Below are 18,558 nucleotides of genomic sequence, written 5' to 3'. Positions count from 1 at the left end.
TCTATGACAGTATATTAAATTTTGGAAAGCTGCAATCATGGTATAAGAACTATGAAAGGTTATTGTCAGTTCATTTCATTGGAAATTGAAATAGAATAATGCATTTTGCCTAGTGAGCTACAATGTACAGGTAGTTGCAAAAGTCGTGAATTTTATTTGATATTTTTGTATGAAAAAAGAAAGAAATACAGGTACTTCCCTGTCTAATTATGAAATCCTACGTTACTCTCCAAACACTGAAATGTTCAATCACTATTTAAAAGGGCTAAGGAGTGACCACCTCTTTAAAATGGTAGATTATCACTTTGAACATGCTGGAATCAGGATCCAACATTATAAAGGTTGAATCTAGCAGGTTAAAACTTAAAAGTATCAATCTGACATTTTGAAAGAGTGGTCACTCCTCGGCCATTTTAAATGGTGATTTAACATTTCAGTTTTTAGAGTGTACTAATAAGTAATACTTAGATAATGATTCTTCCATCACTAGGCACGGATAATATATACCTATATTATTTTATAGTTAAGTCATTTCTTCAAATTCCTCTCATGATCGTTAAGGAATCGTTAATACATCCTAACTTGATAGATCAACCAGGGAGGTGCTCTCACTTCTCTAGATCAACATTGACTTTAGTTACCAACATCTGTATTTTCAAAGGCTTTATATAGTCAAAATATTACTTAAAAATCTGTCACGCTCAAAATGAGATTTTATTGGATCCTAGAGAGGGCATAACTGACTGCGATAATTTGAACAGCGTACGATAAAGAGCAGCCTTCAAATGTGTTTTACCAATCATATAGAATGGAAGCATAACCTGTGTGCATATTACATCCGCTCAACACACGCAAAGCGTACAGTACATGTTTATTCTTTTCAAAATTGGCCCTCTGTTTTTGAAGGTATTTCTCGCATAACTGAGCATTCCTAATTTGAAACGAAACTAAAAGCGGAGAGGATGGAATTCCAAAGTTTTTGTTTGCAAGTTTGCCCCTTGTATTTGACCTTTGACCCGATTGGTCATTTGGTCACCCGTTCTAAGAGCGGAGGAGCGTGAGAAATCTATACCAACAACAGGTAGTGGGGAACTAGTCTGCAGACACAGTCGTTCCGAAGAAATAAGTTTGCCTATATTTTGATGGACAGGCGAAAGGCTGTAATAATTATGCCTACCCGTAGAGCGCTTTATATATTAATAGAATCGAATTATTAAGCGGTTCACATGTGCAACTGTTATTATAATTTTCTTTGTTATTATTATCGTCATTATAACCATTATGGTTAACTAATAAACGCAAATTCGTATTTACACCTCATACACGCTCTAAATTGTGTAATTTTACACATGCACACAATGCATGCATTTTATGAGAAGATACAATTATGGTACAAAGATAAGTGGGAAATAACCTCTAAAATAACTTGTTTTTGACGGCAAGATAACTATTTAAATCAGTTTATTTATCATCAATTAACTATATTTAAAAATTGTTTATACAATTTATAACTGCGACTATTTTTCTATTCGTTCGTTTGCTCAATGTGTGAAGGAAACGAATTTACCATGGAGAAATTAATCTTCGAGCACAAAATAGGCATCAAAATATTACTAGCGTATTAAGACTTTTTGTTTTCTTGTTTACAAATTAATTTTTGTGAAGTATTTCTTGACAATGGTAGAGCCTAGATGTATCTAAAAAGATTGTGTGAAGTTTTTATAAAATTTATAAAATCATGATGAATTACATAGCAACTTTCTTTTTGTTTAGTTACAAACAAAACAATGAATCATTGAAGAAGTATTGCTCTACATGTTATTTCAATTTACTCCTAAAACCTATTTTGAAAAATGAAAAGCAAAATATAGAACACTTTTTTTAACACCGGGAGCTTTTTTCTATATCGGAATTTTTACGAAATGAAATACGAAATTCAAAATTAACAACATTTCTCTACTAAAGTTCAATGAGCAAAAGGAAATGCTTATACAGTATATGTATTTACATATATGTTTATATTATTGTGCGGATTTCTAGTGTATATAACTCTTTATATTATGTAAAAAAACACTAAAATCTCATCGAAGATGCTCCCTTGAAATTGAATCTGTATTTTCTTGAATCGGTAAACTTCAATTTCATAACACTGCAAAATTTGATTATGTTTATGATATAATTTACTCGAGGTTGCACGAAATGGGGTTGTTTTGGAAAGAAAATAGGGATTATTATTATTTCATGTATAAACTATAACTTTTTAAAACTGACAATTGTTTAAATATTACACCAGCTGTGTGTTGTCATGGGATATTACTACCAGATACTGTTTTTTTGTTGTTGTAATTCTCTTATTTTGATGATATACATGAGATTCACAATTGAAAATTATGTGTGAACGATACGTATGATAAATGTTATCTAACGTGATCAACAACGCATACTGTCGTGATTGTTTTAAAAAGAAGGAATAAATTATATTAATATATTTTATAATATTTTAGTTATCTTACCTAAATGATAGCATGTTTACAAATTTATAGTTTTGAAAAGTATGTGTATGATTACATTTTTAGATGACATCGAGCATGTGTCGCGGGTGTGGTTTTGAAGCAAAGTATGTATACACACATGTATTAGAATCAGAATTTTTCTTTGCTATTTCATCTGCTATTTTTTACCATTTTAACAGGATATTTACAATTCTAAAACTTTGAAAAGTTGTGCTTACGATAGGTCATCGAAGATTCGCTTGCTGTTATGAACAGAAAAGAAAATGAAAAAAATAAAAGAATTATTGATTGATGCAAGTTATTCTACTTAATCAGCGAAAACCTTTGTATAATTATTAGTTTCATCTGTTTAAAAAATCTTGGTCTGTAAAAAGTGGCCATATAAGGACCCTTTTTTGACATAAATATGAGAAAAGCGTGCTCATGTGCTATCTTTTGAAAGTTAGCCATGAAGAGAAAAAACGTAAAATGCAAGTACCTTTCAGAAGCCCAGTATATATCTTATTATGCACAGCGAGGTGCTATTGGCAATGACTTAGGAACAAACCTTGACAACGTGATAAACTAAAGGGAGCACGAATGTATTGGTCAAGGAAGTGACCCGGCCTTATCTTCCATTGACCTTTCGCTACTTGACCTGACCTTTGCCCTCCACCGAGAAATGTAAAACGGTAGCAGTGAAGTACATCTACATACGAGTTCTTGCACTAGCTTTTGACTCAACGTACACCACCGCTATCGCATGGGAACACACAGGAGAGCCCATGTGTTGTAGAATCCTTGTTTTGACATTTTGGGCTCTTCAAGTTTGCAATAATTTCGAGTGTTTATTTTAATGGCAAAAAGAAAAACACACAGTGTCATGTGATATACAATTTGTATCCAAGAAAAGAAGTGAAATCCTTTGTAATCCAACTTGGATGCAACCTAAAAATGCGATGTTACAATCTCTTTATTCTCGAACCATAGAGCTTATAATTTCATAAGGTTTACTACTGTTGAGGATTGTTTGTATTTGACAATAATAATTCTATGATCAAATGGCATTTGTATTTTAAGCCCTATTGTCAATAACATTTATAACAATCAATAGAAACATAAAAACAACAATACAATTCGACAGAAAATGAAACACGTGATAAATGTTGTAGCAGAAGATTGTTAGGTTGCAGAGGAATCAGTGACACAAACACACACAAAACAACACAAAACTGGAAAATAAAGTGTATTTAATTCAAATGAATCATCCATAAAAAGATACGTGGCTAAGCCAAGAACCAAACCCCGTGATATTCCTTTGAAATTTGAAATAATATCTTTCTAAGTATTTCTATAGAACTAAGCAATTTTTCGAAAAGTCTAAATTTCAAAATTTGCAGTTTTAGCTCGTTCATCAAGACTCTTTTCGATTAAATAAGTTGCAATTATTTTACTCATACATTCGAAAAACGTTTATTTTTCAAGTGTTAATGGATTTTTCGTACTTCTTTTATCTAAAGACTTCTTTACACGATACACGTAATCACGTATTATTATGTTTAAGTACATCATTTTGCCTGGAAGAGCACTTTACTAGCATAAGTCAAGACTAGTCATTGGTGATTATTAAATTAAATTTATTTAGAATAAAGGGAAAATTGATTAAAATTGGCAGTTGAGTATTTCTAATTGTTTGATTACGTTTTCATCGAAAGGAAACGAAGTATAGTGTATTTGAAGATTTCTATTTGTAAAACAGTTATGAACACAATACAGTTCAATATAATTCGTTTGAGAGAACGTCATAAAGTGCACTCCTGGAAATTTTCACGAGAAATTTGTGTAATACTGCTGAAAGTAAAAGTTATGTATTAGTTTACGTTATTGACGATCCATGTACAAGTAGGTGATCATTTTTGTTTTATTATGTTATACCTTCGGCACACCGATAAGAATCGGTTGGTCTGGAATTTCTTCTGCATATATTTAACTCCTTATTCTGAAGAAGAAAACAATAGATGGGCAATATAGTAGTCAAAATGTTTTCACGTGTAAGATATAATGATCAAATATATTTTCGCATTGTTTTAAAAAACACTTATACTAAAATAATGTTTAATTTATTCGTGTGCTTTTTCGATAGAAGGAGCTGTTGGAAGTGAAGGAGATGGGGCGAGTGAGACGTTAACTGCAGCCGAGCAGGAGCGGGCAGATGAGGTGCGGGCTGCCGCCGTGAAGGCGGCGGGAGATCAACTACCAGGCGAACTCTACAGGGGCAAATGCAAATGGTTTAGTCTGGCCAAATGCTACGGGTTTTTAACCCCTGACGATGGCTCTGGGGATGTATTCGTTCATCAGGTGAGATGCCATGTTGCAATGAGTTTTGTCAACAAAGCTATTATTAATATTGAATATCGGGTAATCAGAGAGGTAGGTGAAGTATGGAGGTGACACTCTTCAGTTTGATACGAAACACTAGGTTACACGGTAACATGTTGTACCACATGGAAAGCTTGACGCTAGTGGTGAGGTGCTATCATTGGCACTACCAATAAGGCTCCTGTGGGGACCATTAGTCCAGTTGAACTGGTATCTGTTACACAGTCATCATCGTTTTTAAACTTTGTATCTTCATTACTCAAAGTCTTACTCACATTCTCTTCCTCCCTCTTTCTTACACACACACGCACACACTTTTTTCACACCCACACACACGCACGCCCTAACTTTATGAGCACATACACTGTACTATTTTTCAATCTTAGTTACTCCCAAACATTTCACCCCCCCCTAACTACGTTGTATAGCTACCTTGTTCTCTTGTTAGGGTATTCCTCCATACACTATTTACTTCACGTATACACATAATTTTGATTAAAATTTGAGAAAAAGTAATATTCAAGTTATATTATATTATTATATTTATAGTTATGTAAAGTGTGTGATGATAACTCCTTTAAGTTTATGTCAAATGTTAGGTGACGGTAATGAGAACATGTAAGTGGTCATAAATAAACATGAATAATTTATATAAACCACAATCCGATAAGTACTGATCAATTTTCAATTGTAATGAAATTAAATAAATCACCGATTGCATTTGACATTTTAGAATGGCAACTGTTACATTTTATTTTTGTTTGGCATAAAAATCACGTCACTCCGATGGAGATGGATTTAATGAGCAGCTCTCAGAAGATGATTGAAGATTTCTCCGCTTGTATAATTAGGGAAAGATGACGTTGGTGCTATCGAGGAAGATGATGGACTTGTTTACATTTCGCATAATAACAATATTGTTTTTATCCATTTTGCGAGAGTAGAAAATTTTCTCTCTGATAGATTCTTTCTCTATACGTGATTAAAAATTTAATTGTTCAGAGATAGAAAGGAACGCTTACGCTATATTTCAATTAAAATTTTATTTTTAATTTCCAAGAAAGATTGCGAACTACTCGATCTCTTACAATAAGTCTTTAACTTTTGTAAACAGATATCTTATAGGCCTATTGTTATATCATCGAATTCTTATTATTATTATCCTTGAAAGAAAATCTTTATTTATCGCTTACTAAAAGATGATCATCCTTTTGTAAACCTTTAAGTGATGAGATTTATTTTATTCCAAGACATTCAACACTTCATGACCAACGTCAAATGTGAAATATTACTTCTAATAATCCACATAATCATTATTGACACTATTTATTTGCCTTGAAACGGCTTTGGTATAGGGTCATGGGTTTGCTTTTGATTGGCCTTTTATGCATCTACTTGGAGTTGACCCAAGTCGATAACAGTTTTTGTTGCAATTCCATCAATTGAAACTTTGAAAGCTTTGAAGAGGACAACTATTATTATCAATTCATTTATTTGTTTAATACATTAATTATATATTTTGATAATGCGATGAAGACGCTGAACAGGACCAACATCTAAAATGGAAGAATCTGCATTTAAAGAAGTGTGTTTTGATTAAAAATAGATATAATGACAGAGTAGTTGAAAAGGTGTTCATGTGGCGGTAACCTTGATGGTTTGAAAAGGAAACACTGCTGGTACTCAGTGCCATATTTACGATCAACACTAGCTTGTTGCTCTGTTGAAGATACCCTTGACAAACTACCTATTCCTATATGGTTGTGATGATCATCAAAGCTTTCTTGCGTCGAATGACGAAGAGCAGCAGAAAATGACATGTATATGAATGAAATTATTATTATCACGTAAAGGGTTAATATCTTGGTTGTGATATTTGATTAGTGACGGGATTGTCGATTTCTCGAGATTTCTTTTCTGCCAATAAAGTAATATCAAATAAACGCTTTCAGAGCCATTTCAAGGAAGTATTTTTTAAAAATATCAATCAAAATGTTTCCATTGGGACATTTCAAAACGTACCCATAAAGACAATTGGTATAACATTGTACGAACATAACCGCACGAAAGCATAGAACATTCATCATGACTTTGTAGAACCCCATCGAGGTAAAACAGTTTAAAAAGAGTGAAAGTGTCATGGCGGAACATGAATGATGTTGGTGTAATACTTGAGTGTCATGATCGCTCACAAATGATGAAGTATGTTAACGAGAATAACCCCACCTGCTGCGATAAGAAGAGGGTGCGAGGGGGATCCATGTCATCTGACGAATGACACCACGTTTTCTGATGTTCCATTTTCTTCTTAATCACCATTCATCAGGAGTGACTACTGATCGCATCCTTAACAAAAGTAACGCATTTTAATTTAACCTTTTGTGAGAGAGCTGAGTGTACTGACGACAAATTTGGTTGAATTAATCACTTAAGGAAACAACTTTAATGCTGGGGATATGTTATTTGCATTATTTGCATTACGAGACGCTATTTCTTATTCTTCATGAATCTGTCCTCATTATAATTGTCATAGAAGAAATAGAAACAAAAATAGATTTTCATAGATCCCCCCTTTTGCATTGTTTTCTCATTTATCCTAATACTACATATGTAAGTTGACTTTTCTCATTCCATTGTCTTAGAATTAATTCGGAGTATATTCAATTTTCTAATGGAGTAGAAATTCCAATATTTCCAAGACAATATCTAAATATAGATACTTCCAATATCCAAAACGACATTGTGTGAAATATCTTTAGGAATGGTGCAGCATGTTACATAATAATTGATAAACACCTATAGGATGTCTTGTAAAGTGTTCCCCCGTCTGTCCGTTACCGTGTTCTAAGATTAGTTACATCATGCCCTTGACTGTCAACCTTCAAAAACACCTTGCTAGATCACCAGGCCTTCATGACCCGTCCCCGACGTGGCACCAAAGTACCACCAATGTAATGTTGTAGAGTGGATATGAGCATATGGAAATGTCCAGCATTAGACCTAAATCTGGAATATTTATTAAATAATTTTGTTGTGTATGACAAATTGTTTAATGGACTTGAAACGCTTTTTTTCATGGCTATCCCAAATATACATGTACCAAGTACTATTTTTCAATAGGATTTTCCCGACTTAGCAAATTAATAGTTATCCTTTATAAATGACTCAAGCTTACATTTTGCAATGCTAAATAAACGAACAGTGTCTTGTGCAATTACAGTTCATTTAGATACAACCGTTTTGCCATAAAATAGAGAGAAACAGCCGCTCTCATATTTATTTCATGTACTCAATCTGTTTTTATTTAAAAATAATGTTATTACCCGATTGTGGATGAGAAAGTGTTTAGGGGCATTTTTATGTGTTTTATGAATACTTCAATCTATTCGGCGTCTTTTGGGTTTTTTCTAAATTTCGTCATTCACCAGTTACATTTTCGGGTTTAGATAGCAATTTTTTAATATGAGGCCTTCACAGTTCTTTAGCTCTGGAGTCGTGCCATACTCATTCGTAGAAATGTTATGCCGCTAGCGGAAATTCCCCCACGATTTCGTCCATATTCGACACCTGTGCCTCCCCGTGTCCTCCCGTCATAGCTGCCAGTGCTTCCCCGTGATATTTTACAAACATGCTCCTCCACGCACACCCACTCCACAATGTTCAAGTTCATATAGCACAGATGTAGTTCAACGTCCATTGTACTGTAGAGATTCAGTTAGTTCACCCACCCACCTATGTACTGTGTTATTCATAGCTTCGGTCCCACGCGTAGGAATTGGCGATGGCAGCAGAAACACGTGCTCTCGAAACTTGTGATGATCAAATTAAGCATATTCTGCTGAGCTATGACTATCATTAAAATTACTAAGAATGCTACTTAAATGAATCAAATTTAGTATCAAATGTCTTATCAAACCACACATGCGTGGTGAGAAATACGTATCAGAAGCATAGTTGATTAATCTAATGAAAAGAGTTCAGACTGACCTTGGTATTGTATCTCACTTGTCTTGTAAGGTTTTAATCAGATGTATTTGTCACACCACTCACACGATATCAATTCACACAATACTGATTAGACAATTATATGTTTTAGGCCTTGTTGAGTAAATATGTTGATGGGCCAACTTAGTCCCTATAATATACATGTGCCTATTTTCCAACATAGCCTACAGTTTTTGAGCTTTCAAGTAGGGCTACATTATGATGTTAGGTACATACATGTAAATACACATCAACCAATGCTATCTAAATCTTGCAAATCATTGTTCGTCTTCATCTTATATAAGTAACTCCCATTCTATTTTGAACAAGTGAGTGGTGAATGACTTTAAAAAGAAGGTTAGGTTCTGGTAAAGATGAAGGGAACATGTGAGCTTTCTCAATCGTGTTATGTCAGTTTAGAAAGATTACCAGTGCCCTCTATCAAATGAAGGATTGCTCTTAAAATGTCCTCATGTTTGATACCACAATAAATAGCTGGGAAACAAATTGTTTCAAAAATGTGTGTAGTCCAACACCGAGTTTTTTGTGCAGTACATGTCCTCTTTAGCAGGATTGAGTCAATGTCTGTGGAGTTTGATCGTTCCATAACTTCACATTATACATACATGTAATCGAAAGTGTCACTATACATAGTCCCAAACTTCACAGTGTACATAATCACAAATTTCACTATACATAGTCCCAAACTTCACAGTGTACATAATCACAAATTTCACTATACATAGTCCCAAACTTCACAGTGTACATAATCACAAATTTCACTATACATAATCCCAAACTTCTCAGTATACATAATCACAAATTTCACTATACATAGTCCCAGACTGCTCAGTGTACAAAATCACAAATTTCACTATACATAGTCCCAAACTTCTCAGTAACCATAATCACAAATTTCACTATACATAATCCCAAACTTTACAGTATACATTACATAATCGAAATTTCACTATACATAGTCCAAAACTTCACAGTATACATGATGTTAATGTACTATTACCCTCAATGGTAATCCTTGACCAGTACTCAACTTTATCTGTACTTACCCTTAGACTAGAAATAAGGTTTATTGCAATGTACAAAGCCTAAACCCTAATATACTTGGATATTGCATATTATTTAGGGACTATTATGATGTCAGAAATCTACTCTAGAAATGAGCTTCATATTATTTCATCTCGTTTGTTCTTTATATCGCTCTTTAACGCACATACAGACTGTACAATTATGACACAGATATACAAATATATATATTTTAATAAAATAAGCTTAGTAACACATACATAATGAATTAGGACAAGTCCAATGCATTTGGTCATTTGGTGCCCCGTAATTATAGAAAGAAATTCACTTCAATAGTAGGCCTATCATTTTACTTTTCATTTTGTCTCGTTCAAACACTAGTAGTATAGGGCTATCTAATTTAGATATAATCATCACATATACTTGTCCTAAATAGAAGACAAGGTTGGTAACTTATGGGACGAAATAGTTTGGGGCTGGCCATAAATATACATGTACCTCATCATTTAGATCTGTAGTAACAATTCCTTTTAAAAATAAGAGGCTGTAACAGTTGAAAAGATATTCATCGTGATGAAATCATTCATGAATTCATACATTTAATGATTGTATAATTATGCGTGTATAGGATGCAGGATATACATTGCTGTATCTACCAGTTTAGTGTGTGTCATTCAATAACTTTATTATGTAATATATTCTTATACAAATATTTTTTTACCGATATATTTTTGTGGTAAGATAGCGGAAGTAGCAAGAACGAAATCCTATGTAAAGACACTGAACCAAGTTGAAAAAGAAAGCAGGACTCTTGCCGTTGTATATAATATAATTGCAAAATACAAAAGAAAAAACTACACCCTGGACCACGCTGATTTTTAGAGTATTCGACTGGTCATATCTATACATGCTTTCAGTGACAAACCCTTAAATTATGGGAAACTGCAATCTGGCCATGCATGGTTTCACCAGAGAGATGTGAGTTTTGCAGGAGAAAAACCCTACATGGTGGTGTGCATAAAATGTGCGTTCATCAACATCATATGTAATGTGTTAGAAGACACACACAATCACACACGTATATAAACATACTGTATATATGTAAATAAGAAGTAATATATGGTAAAGAAATAATGATCTCCCGTATAAGAAGATTATAAAAAGGGGAAAACAAAGTTTTAAGCGAACATTTGTCAAATAAATTGTTCGTGAACGGAGGATAATTGTTTCTCATGTTTAAGTTTATTTTCTGGAAACTGAATATTTTCTATATACATATTTATGCATACACTTACATACATGTACATACAATACTCCCACACACCCTAACCCACACATATAGTCCTACAGTGCTGGGTAGGCTACATGCACAAAGGCCGATGTCCAACCACGCTTTGTATGGCGACGTAAAATGCACCCATTCCTGACAAACTGAAAGGTAGAAAACTTCCATACACACAAAACCAGAAACTTTGTGAATGGCCTCCTGCATAACTTGACCTCAGGAGGTATTTCCAGAATACCTTAATTCAATTTGTGGTCAGTAGTGACCTAGAAACCGTTTCCAGCCCTTCCGAAAACGTGTCCTCAACTGACCGCTGGCTAATGTCCGTTCACCTATTCTGGTCCCCAGACCTTCTAATCTCGTTCTAAGACCTTTTTATCTTCTAATCCCGTCCGTCGTTTTTATTCATCAATACTTCCGGAAATACTGTATACCTACTTGATCTACATCTTACTTTACCTTATTTGACATTGATTTGAATAAAATGTGATTAAAGATGTTACTTGATCCGATAAAAAATAATATTGAATACAGGTATACAGGTAGTTAAATGGGAGGCAAATGGTCTGAGAAAGAGAATAACTTTGACCAGGAGTAATCTAGTTTTCATTCACTGTAGATGCTAGTGCAATCTCCTGCAGGTTTCTGTAGCCTTCTGCAGGTGGTCAGGGGCTTTTACGCCTTGATACTGGGACATCACTGTGTTCATTGTATTATACCTAACACTTGGGCATTTCATTCATTATTCCAATCATTGAAATTTAGGAACAGTAATGAGTTGTATCATGCAGATGAAAACCCATATAAACAGAATGACTTAACCGAAATCACCGCATGTAGGTCTGTTAAATTAATATTTAGGGGATTTACACAGGGTTTTCGTCAGAAAGATGTATATCTCCTAATTATAAAAACAATTTTCCCTTTATAGATGAAAATTGGAAAGATTCTAGTTTCCTTTACGCCTACATTACGAGGCAATTGTGTGAGCTAGGAATTTTGGAATTAGAATTAAGAATTGTCCATTTCGTCGCTGTTTTCACGAAGTGACGGTAGTGAAAAAAAATTGCATTCACTTTGCGTTACGATTTTCCTCACTACCGTCACTTCGTGAAAACAAGGACGATTTTATGAAGCTTTGTGATGACACATTCCCTCTGCTAATTTCAAATCAGTGACATTAAAGTCATTGTCAGTTTTGTAAGTTGTTGATGAGGCCAGAAAAGCAATTTTTGGGATTGATTTGAGTTGAGTTGGCAAATATCTCCTGACTCAAACATTGAAAGCCGCCAAAACTTTTCATTTCCAGAAATGGAGTAATACTCAAATGAGAGCCAAAGGATTATTATTAGATCCATTATCATAATCCATGTGACGGATGCGCACAGTTTCTTGGGGAAAAATAGGAAAACTATGATATCAAAATATTTCCCAAAATATTTGATAGCTAGGGAATTTCAGACTCACCGCAGAGTTACCAATTTTTACCTTTTTAATGAATGATCTTTATAATTATCAACAAAACTAAAAACACTTCAGTAATTATTCTCAGATATTACTCAAACCTTTGAAATCTAAAATACAACAATTTATTTCGTGGCCCGGATTTTTCCTTTAACGTCTCCTCAACTTTTCGTGACTTGTCGTTACCTTCCGATGTCTCTCTGGAGATTATTCCGTGATATGTTGAGAAAACCAAATGATAATCTCATCAACACTTTCATTCACAAAGTATGAAGATAGAAAACAGGACAGCATACAAAATGTTATCTGAATGTGAGATTCTTTAAGTGATATATCTCCGCACGAACGGTAATGTCATCGGCGAGGTAATGCGATTTTGATATTTTGTCTGCAAAGCCAAAGGTTGTCTGGTTGTGGGAATCTTTTTATATCTTCTGTCATGACTACCCAATACTTAAAGAGTTATTTGTTAAAGCTAAAGATGAATTATTATGGAGAAAATGCTTGCATGAATGTGTGAGAATCTCGGGTATTCCTTGGTGCTTCAAAATTTACAAGATACCTAAAAAAAAAATTATATTCAGCTTAAAGATAAAGATCACTTCTGGTCATGCGATTGCATTGTGAAAGAAACGTTGTGGAATCGATCAGAAAAGGTTGATCATCTAGCATATAAGTATTGGTGTGTACTGCAAGGTTCTGGAATCATCAAAATGATAAGAAATTTGGCCCAGTCTTGGTAAAGTTACAAGCACTGTACTCAGAAAGATGCATATGGGACTACGCACACGTGCGCGACACGTGTATTAATCTATCACACACCAATAGATAAACTAATTTGCCAAATATATCAATAAGTAGGCGGCTTCTCGGCAAAATTTGTATCATCACGTATTAGTCAAAACATATTCTTTCACATGGTTGGTAATAAGAGCTTTCATTTCATTTTTTTTTAGAGGGGGGCGTTTCCAAAACTGGACTTTACCTTTAATGATAAAAATTTGTTGGACGTCAACTAGTGTATTTTTGATAATTGCTTTTAAACAAACTAACAGAATGAACGAAATAGATTAATATAAAGCAACAACAACATTAAGAACAAAAGAAATGTAATAACTTTAGCCGCAGTTGAAAAGCCTTATAGTTATATATGTAGTCACTTATGAATGTGGTGGTTCATAATTGATTTGAACCTTCTGTGATATAGTCACTTTTACAATTTTCAGTAAGGAATACACTTTCTCGCTGATTATAAAGATTTGGCATGTGGATTTTCTTTTTTTTTTTGGCGGAAGTTGCGCCATTGCTAGCAATTCCAACGGACATTTGAACATAATAGCACAAAATTGCGCAATTCAAGTTCTTAATTTGATGATTATGCTTGAGAGCAGGGGCCATATAAACACATTTTTTTGTAGTAATCAACTCAAGGGCAATTAATACCATATTGTCTCTCCTGTAGAAATCTTGTCGGGATTAGTTAATACGTCATTGTAATAAGCGCAAATTTCAAAAGGTGGCGGAAAAGGTTATCGAAATTGCCTTAGATTAATTTTCCTAAGTCTTTGTGCTCGTATTTTTTAGGCCTTCATAAAATAAGAAGAATGAATTTTTGGATTTACAATTTGATTATATTCCATTTCCACATGGGAAAGTTTGTATCTTCAAAAATTGTGATTTAAGATACATATTTTTGTCTGAAATTTGGTAGCCGTCTCTAACTCAAAGAAAAATCACTTTATTTCTCTCTTGAAATATTCTGAGAAGTAGGAGGAAAATCGTGTCCGTGTAAATGTTCTGATTATTCCATTCTTTGGTTTACATGAGTACATGACCAGAAATCGTTTCGCCATATTGCACTTATTAAACAAGCTGCGACAGCGTACATTTCTTGAAAAAAAGATTAAAAAACGATTGATACAGATTTTCTCTTTGTGATAATCCTCTGCAGATATAATGGGATTATGATGATGAAGATCTTGTACCTTTTCTTCATTTTCTTCTTTGTCTAGATATGGTATGAAGTCCGTAAAAATTCAGCTTGCAAGAAAAAACAAGAAAATCCAATTAATAAAAAAGTCCTCTTTTCCAGCTGTTTTTTTCATTTAGTATTCTTGAATACTTTTTCATTCTTTGGAAAGGACGTCATTGGGTAAAAATTTTGTTGACATTGTTTAATCGAGAAAATTGCTTTTCCTTAATCCTGAATTTGAGTGAAAGAAAAAAAAAGTTTTAAAAAAAGCATAAATATTTGCTATTGCCTTGTTTCTGTCAAAATCCAAGAACAACCTTGCCCTTTAGTATCTGGGGACACGCCTGTGATAGCTGCAAAGTTCTGGTTTCTTTCAAAGCAACATCGTTTGAGAATACGAGGTTGGTGAGAAAGAATTCTTAGTGGAGAGTTGAGTCACTGTTTGGTAGGAAAGAAAATTGAACATACAGATAACATTTATGGTAATTGTATGATTTTGTGTGTTATGAATGTGAATTTGCATGAATGTGTGGGTTGATGAAAGCGCGCATGTGTGTGCGCGTGTGCGTGGTATAATATATGTGCGGGGAGTGTGCGTGCGTTCATGCTTGGCGTGGTTGATTTATTTTGCTATCGGCGTTCATTTGTGAAGCAATTTTAACTTCGCAATTTTTTAGTTTTGGACATTAAAAAATATGAATATATTGATTTGGGAGGATAAAAAAAAGGAGTGAAATCTTAGATCCATGCACGGGTCCATAGCAGGCCAGATCACTGGTAGTGGAAACTTTCCTGCGCGGGCTTGCGCAGTTTAAGTTCCCGTTCAGACTGTCATCTTCACATACAAGGATGTTTCTTTAGACCCCTTGCTGACCAACTAAAGTAATTTTTGTTTCAAAGTTCCCACCTTGCATACAGTATTTCTGGCTAAATCTGGCAAGCCGAAGGCAAACCTTATTTTCTAATTATGATCTAATTTTGATCTGTAAGTGAAGAGAAATGTGTGTGAATGACGATATCAAATTGTGTATGTATGCCTGCTTAAATATTCAACATGAAGATATACATTGATATCACTTAATTCACGAATATATTGACAATATTGTATAATGTAGTCAACGATTATCTGACATAGCACCAATAATCTTATTCCGCTCAGCCTGCATTCTGAATACTGAACCATTAATTCGGACCACGTGATAACATTGCACAAGTCTTAACAAATGGAAGTTCATTAAACTGGATCATGTAAAGTAGGTTCGTGGTCTGTGGTGATATCTTCTAATTTTTCATCGTTATTAATTATAACGAGTTGACCATGTGTTTGAGGTGGTGTTCTATATGTTAGAATAATTTGGCCAAAGAATGGGGCATCAAAATAATAACACAGTTTCCGGATCTAGTAACTCCTTGATAACATTTATTGTTAATTATATATATATATATATATCTATTGAGTTATTTGACATTGACATTTGTATGGATAGAATTGAGTTCTGACGAAAGATGAAAATAATGTAATACTACAGTACATGTATGCCAGTTTGGATGAAATGTCCCCTTAAAGGGATTCACTTGTATTTGTTGTAAGGACCTCATAATTCAAAGTACATGTACCAAAAGATATAGCTAAAAAAAATTGATCAAACTTTCATGCCATGTGTGTGTAGTTCCATACACACTTCTGTTTGCAGTCAATGTGAATTTAAGAAGATAAATTATTTTTGCTTTATCGTTAGGCTGCTTATTATATGACTCGTCCGATAGGTATGCGACCTGCTTATATCCGTTCATCTTGTGGACATACGAGAATCGGAGAGCATAATGTTTATACCTGTAGCTTTGTTGTGTTGATGTGGAGATCGCGGTCACTTCGTAAAGCCAGGGTCAACGGAGGTCAGGTCAACCTTGCTTGTTGGAGGACCCCCATGGGTGTTTGTTGGGGGAAGGTCATGGGGCGCATGGAGAGTGCCTTCCCCCTCCCCATCAGAACTGATCAACATATTTGTGAATACAATCAGTAAGAGATAATTAATTAAAACATACTGAATGTAAAACGCAATCTAATTGTAGTATTTGTATGCATCACGACTAATTTGTGCTTGAGTGATCTAAAATGTTTCAATTAGCTGTACCTTCTCACTTCTCAGCTATTGTGTCTTAAAATAAGGAGTTTTATGTCCTATTGCTACCGGTATTTAACGAAGCTGTTGTAAATCTAATGTTCTAAGTAAAAGAAAGAAATTGAAATTTATTCAGTGTTCGGTGTTTTTCATTTGTTTATAATTTACTGATTTAGTGCCTACAACTGGAATCATTATGCTTTGATATTTACATAATTTCTTTAGAACGACTGGGGGAGCAGGCTGTGAAATTCAAGAAGTAGGTCGCCTTGAACTTGGAATATGGTATTGTATACGTGCGGTCAACTGTTCAATGGTGATAAAAATTCGCGGTCACTTCTTATTTCATGCGAGTTCGTTCGGCTTATAAAATAGTCCTCCGAACTTTGACAAAGTTCGGACGATCCTAATAGATTCCAGGCCTACAACTTGTATGGAAAATGCATAGTAACGTTATGTTACAAACACGGAGTTTAGGTTAATGTTAGGTGAACTTACTCCATCGATTTTTATAATTCTTTCATACAGCTAAAGTCCCAGTCATTAAAATTAGATGATTTCCGTATTATCTGCGAATGTAGATGATCTGCACAAAGCGAGGGGAGGTTTTTCAGATGAAGAAAGCTCTACGGAGAATCCGAACGACTGAGAACGCCAAAGACTTCAAGGTAGCATTTCACAAAACCGTCTCAAGTACAAATTCACCGACATCCCATTGAAACGCGTGCATTGTGATTAACAGGCGATCCAAAGGGATGATGGTGAACTTGTACTTACAAGGGTGTCGCGAAACGACCCTTTAAGCAGTATTCTGCATTTGTTCTATGGCCAACAAAAATGCAAGATGACGGTTCTTCTGCTTATCACTGCCCCGCAAAAGGAAAAGTTACAGGACAATACACCCTTGGAGTTCTTATACCGCAAAGTGTTTAGGCCCCAAAAGTCGCAAAAAAATTTGAAGACAATATTTCACTTATATAAAATGTTATAATAATGTGAAAGAGGATGTTATTCAAAACACAATTCTGCAAGGATTATCAAAATAAATGTGTTTGAATCCGAATATTGATGAAAGAATACAGAATTTAGGTTTTGTGCATTCTTTCATCAATATTAGTTTTCAAACAAATTAATTTTGTTTTGAGAATCCTTACATAATTTAGTGTTAAATGTCACCCCCTTTCACTTCATTGTACAATTAAAATGGAAGATTGCCAACAAATGTTTGGGGCTCCCAACACTTAAGACTTTCAGAGAGGCTTTAAAATATTATGACTTGTGTGTGACAGGGCTCACAACAAGAAGCCCATGAGGTACGCTTTTCTGTAACAACACATCTGAAATTGTAAAAAGAAGAAAAAAAAAGGAACAGAAAAGAGATACAAGACTCTTTTAAAAACATTTTCTGAAAGAATGTTTTGCAAGCGCACTTTTCGCAAACAGCACAATTTTTTCATCAGCATACCCCGCCCCTTTCCTCAAAGCAGGTATTAAAATCTTCTTAAAATCTGTGCATATATAGAAATACAGCCAAGACTATCAAAGAGCACATAACTTTTTTCCTATCCTTCTGAATTTGCTCCATTACCGATACCATAAAACCCTATCACGTAATTTGTTTTCTACTCAACGGAAGGTATCGCAAGTTTAAAACGTAACGTAAATTACGTACATGTCCTACATGTATGTGGATGTTACGTCAGTTTTTTTTTCTTGTTCTATATTATGTGGTTAAAAACCGATACTACTCAAAAGATATTTGTATACCTTTTAAATGCTAACAAACGGGACTATATAATATACGGTGTTGATACA

The 18,558-nt window shown here is 34.3% G+C and overlaps 1 protein-coding gene across 2 annotated transcripts in view; it reads left to right on the top strand.

Annotated features, from left to right (window-relative positions):
• LOC587196 (protein lin-28 homolog) overlaps positions 1-18,558 on the top strand; it is a 43,999-nt gene that overhangs the window by 6,360 nt on the left and 19,081 nt on the right. The window contains exon 2 of one of the 2 annotated variants that reach the window (XM_011662307.2): positions 4,639-4,850. In XM_011662307.2, coding sequence (XP_011660609.2) covers positions 4,639-4,850 — 212 coding nt within the window. Of the gene's footprint in view, positions 1-4,635; positions 4,851-18,558 lie in introns of both variants that reach the window. The other variant, XM_786939.4, reaches the window with a different exon arrangement.

The sequence above is a fragment of the Strongylocentrotus purpuratus genome, unplaced genomic scaffold (assembly GCF_000002235.5).
Source record: "Strongylocentrotus purpuratus isolate Spur 01 unplaced genomic scaffold, Spur_5.0 spur5_scaffold_21, whole genome shotgun sequence".
In the NCBI taxonomy this organism is placed as follows: domain Eukaryota; kingdom Metazoa; phylum Echinodermata; class Echinoidea; order Camarodonta; family Strongylocentrotidae; genus Strongylocentrotus; species Strongylocentrotus purpuratus.
Note: the sequence above shows the minus strand (reverse complement) of the source record. Positions and strands in the feature narration are given on the sequence as shown.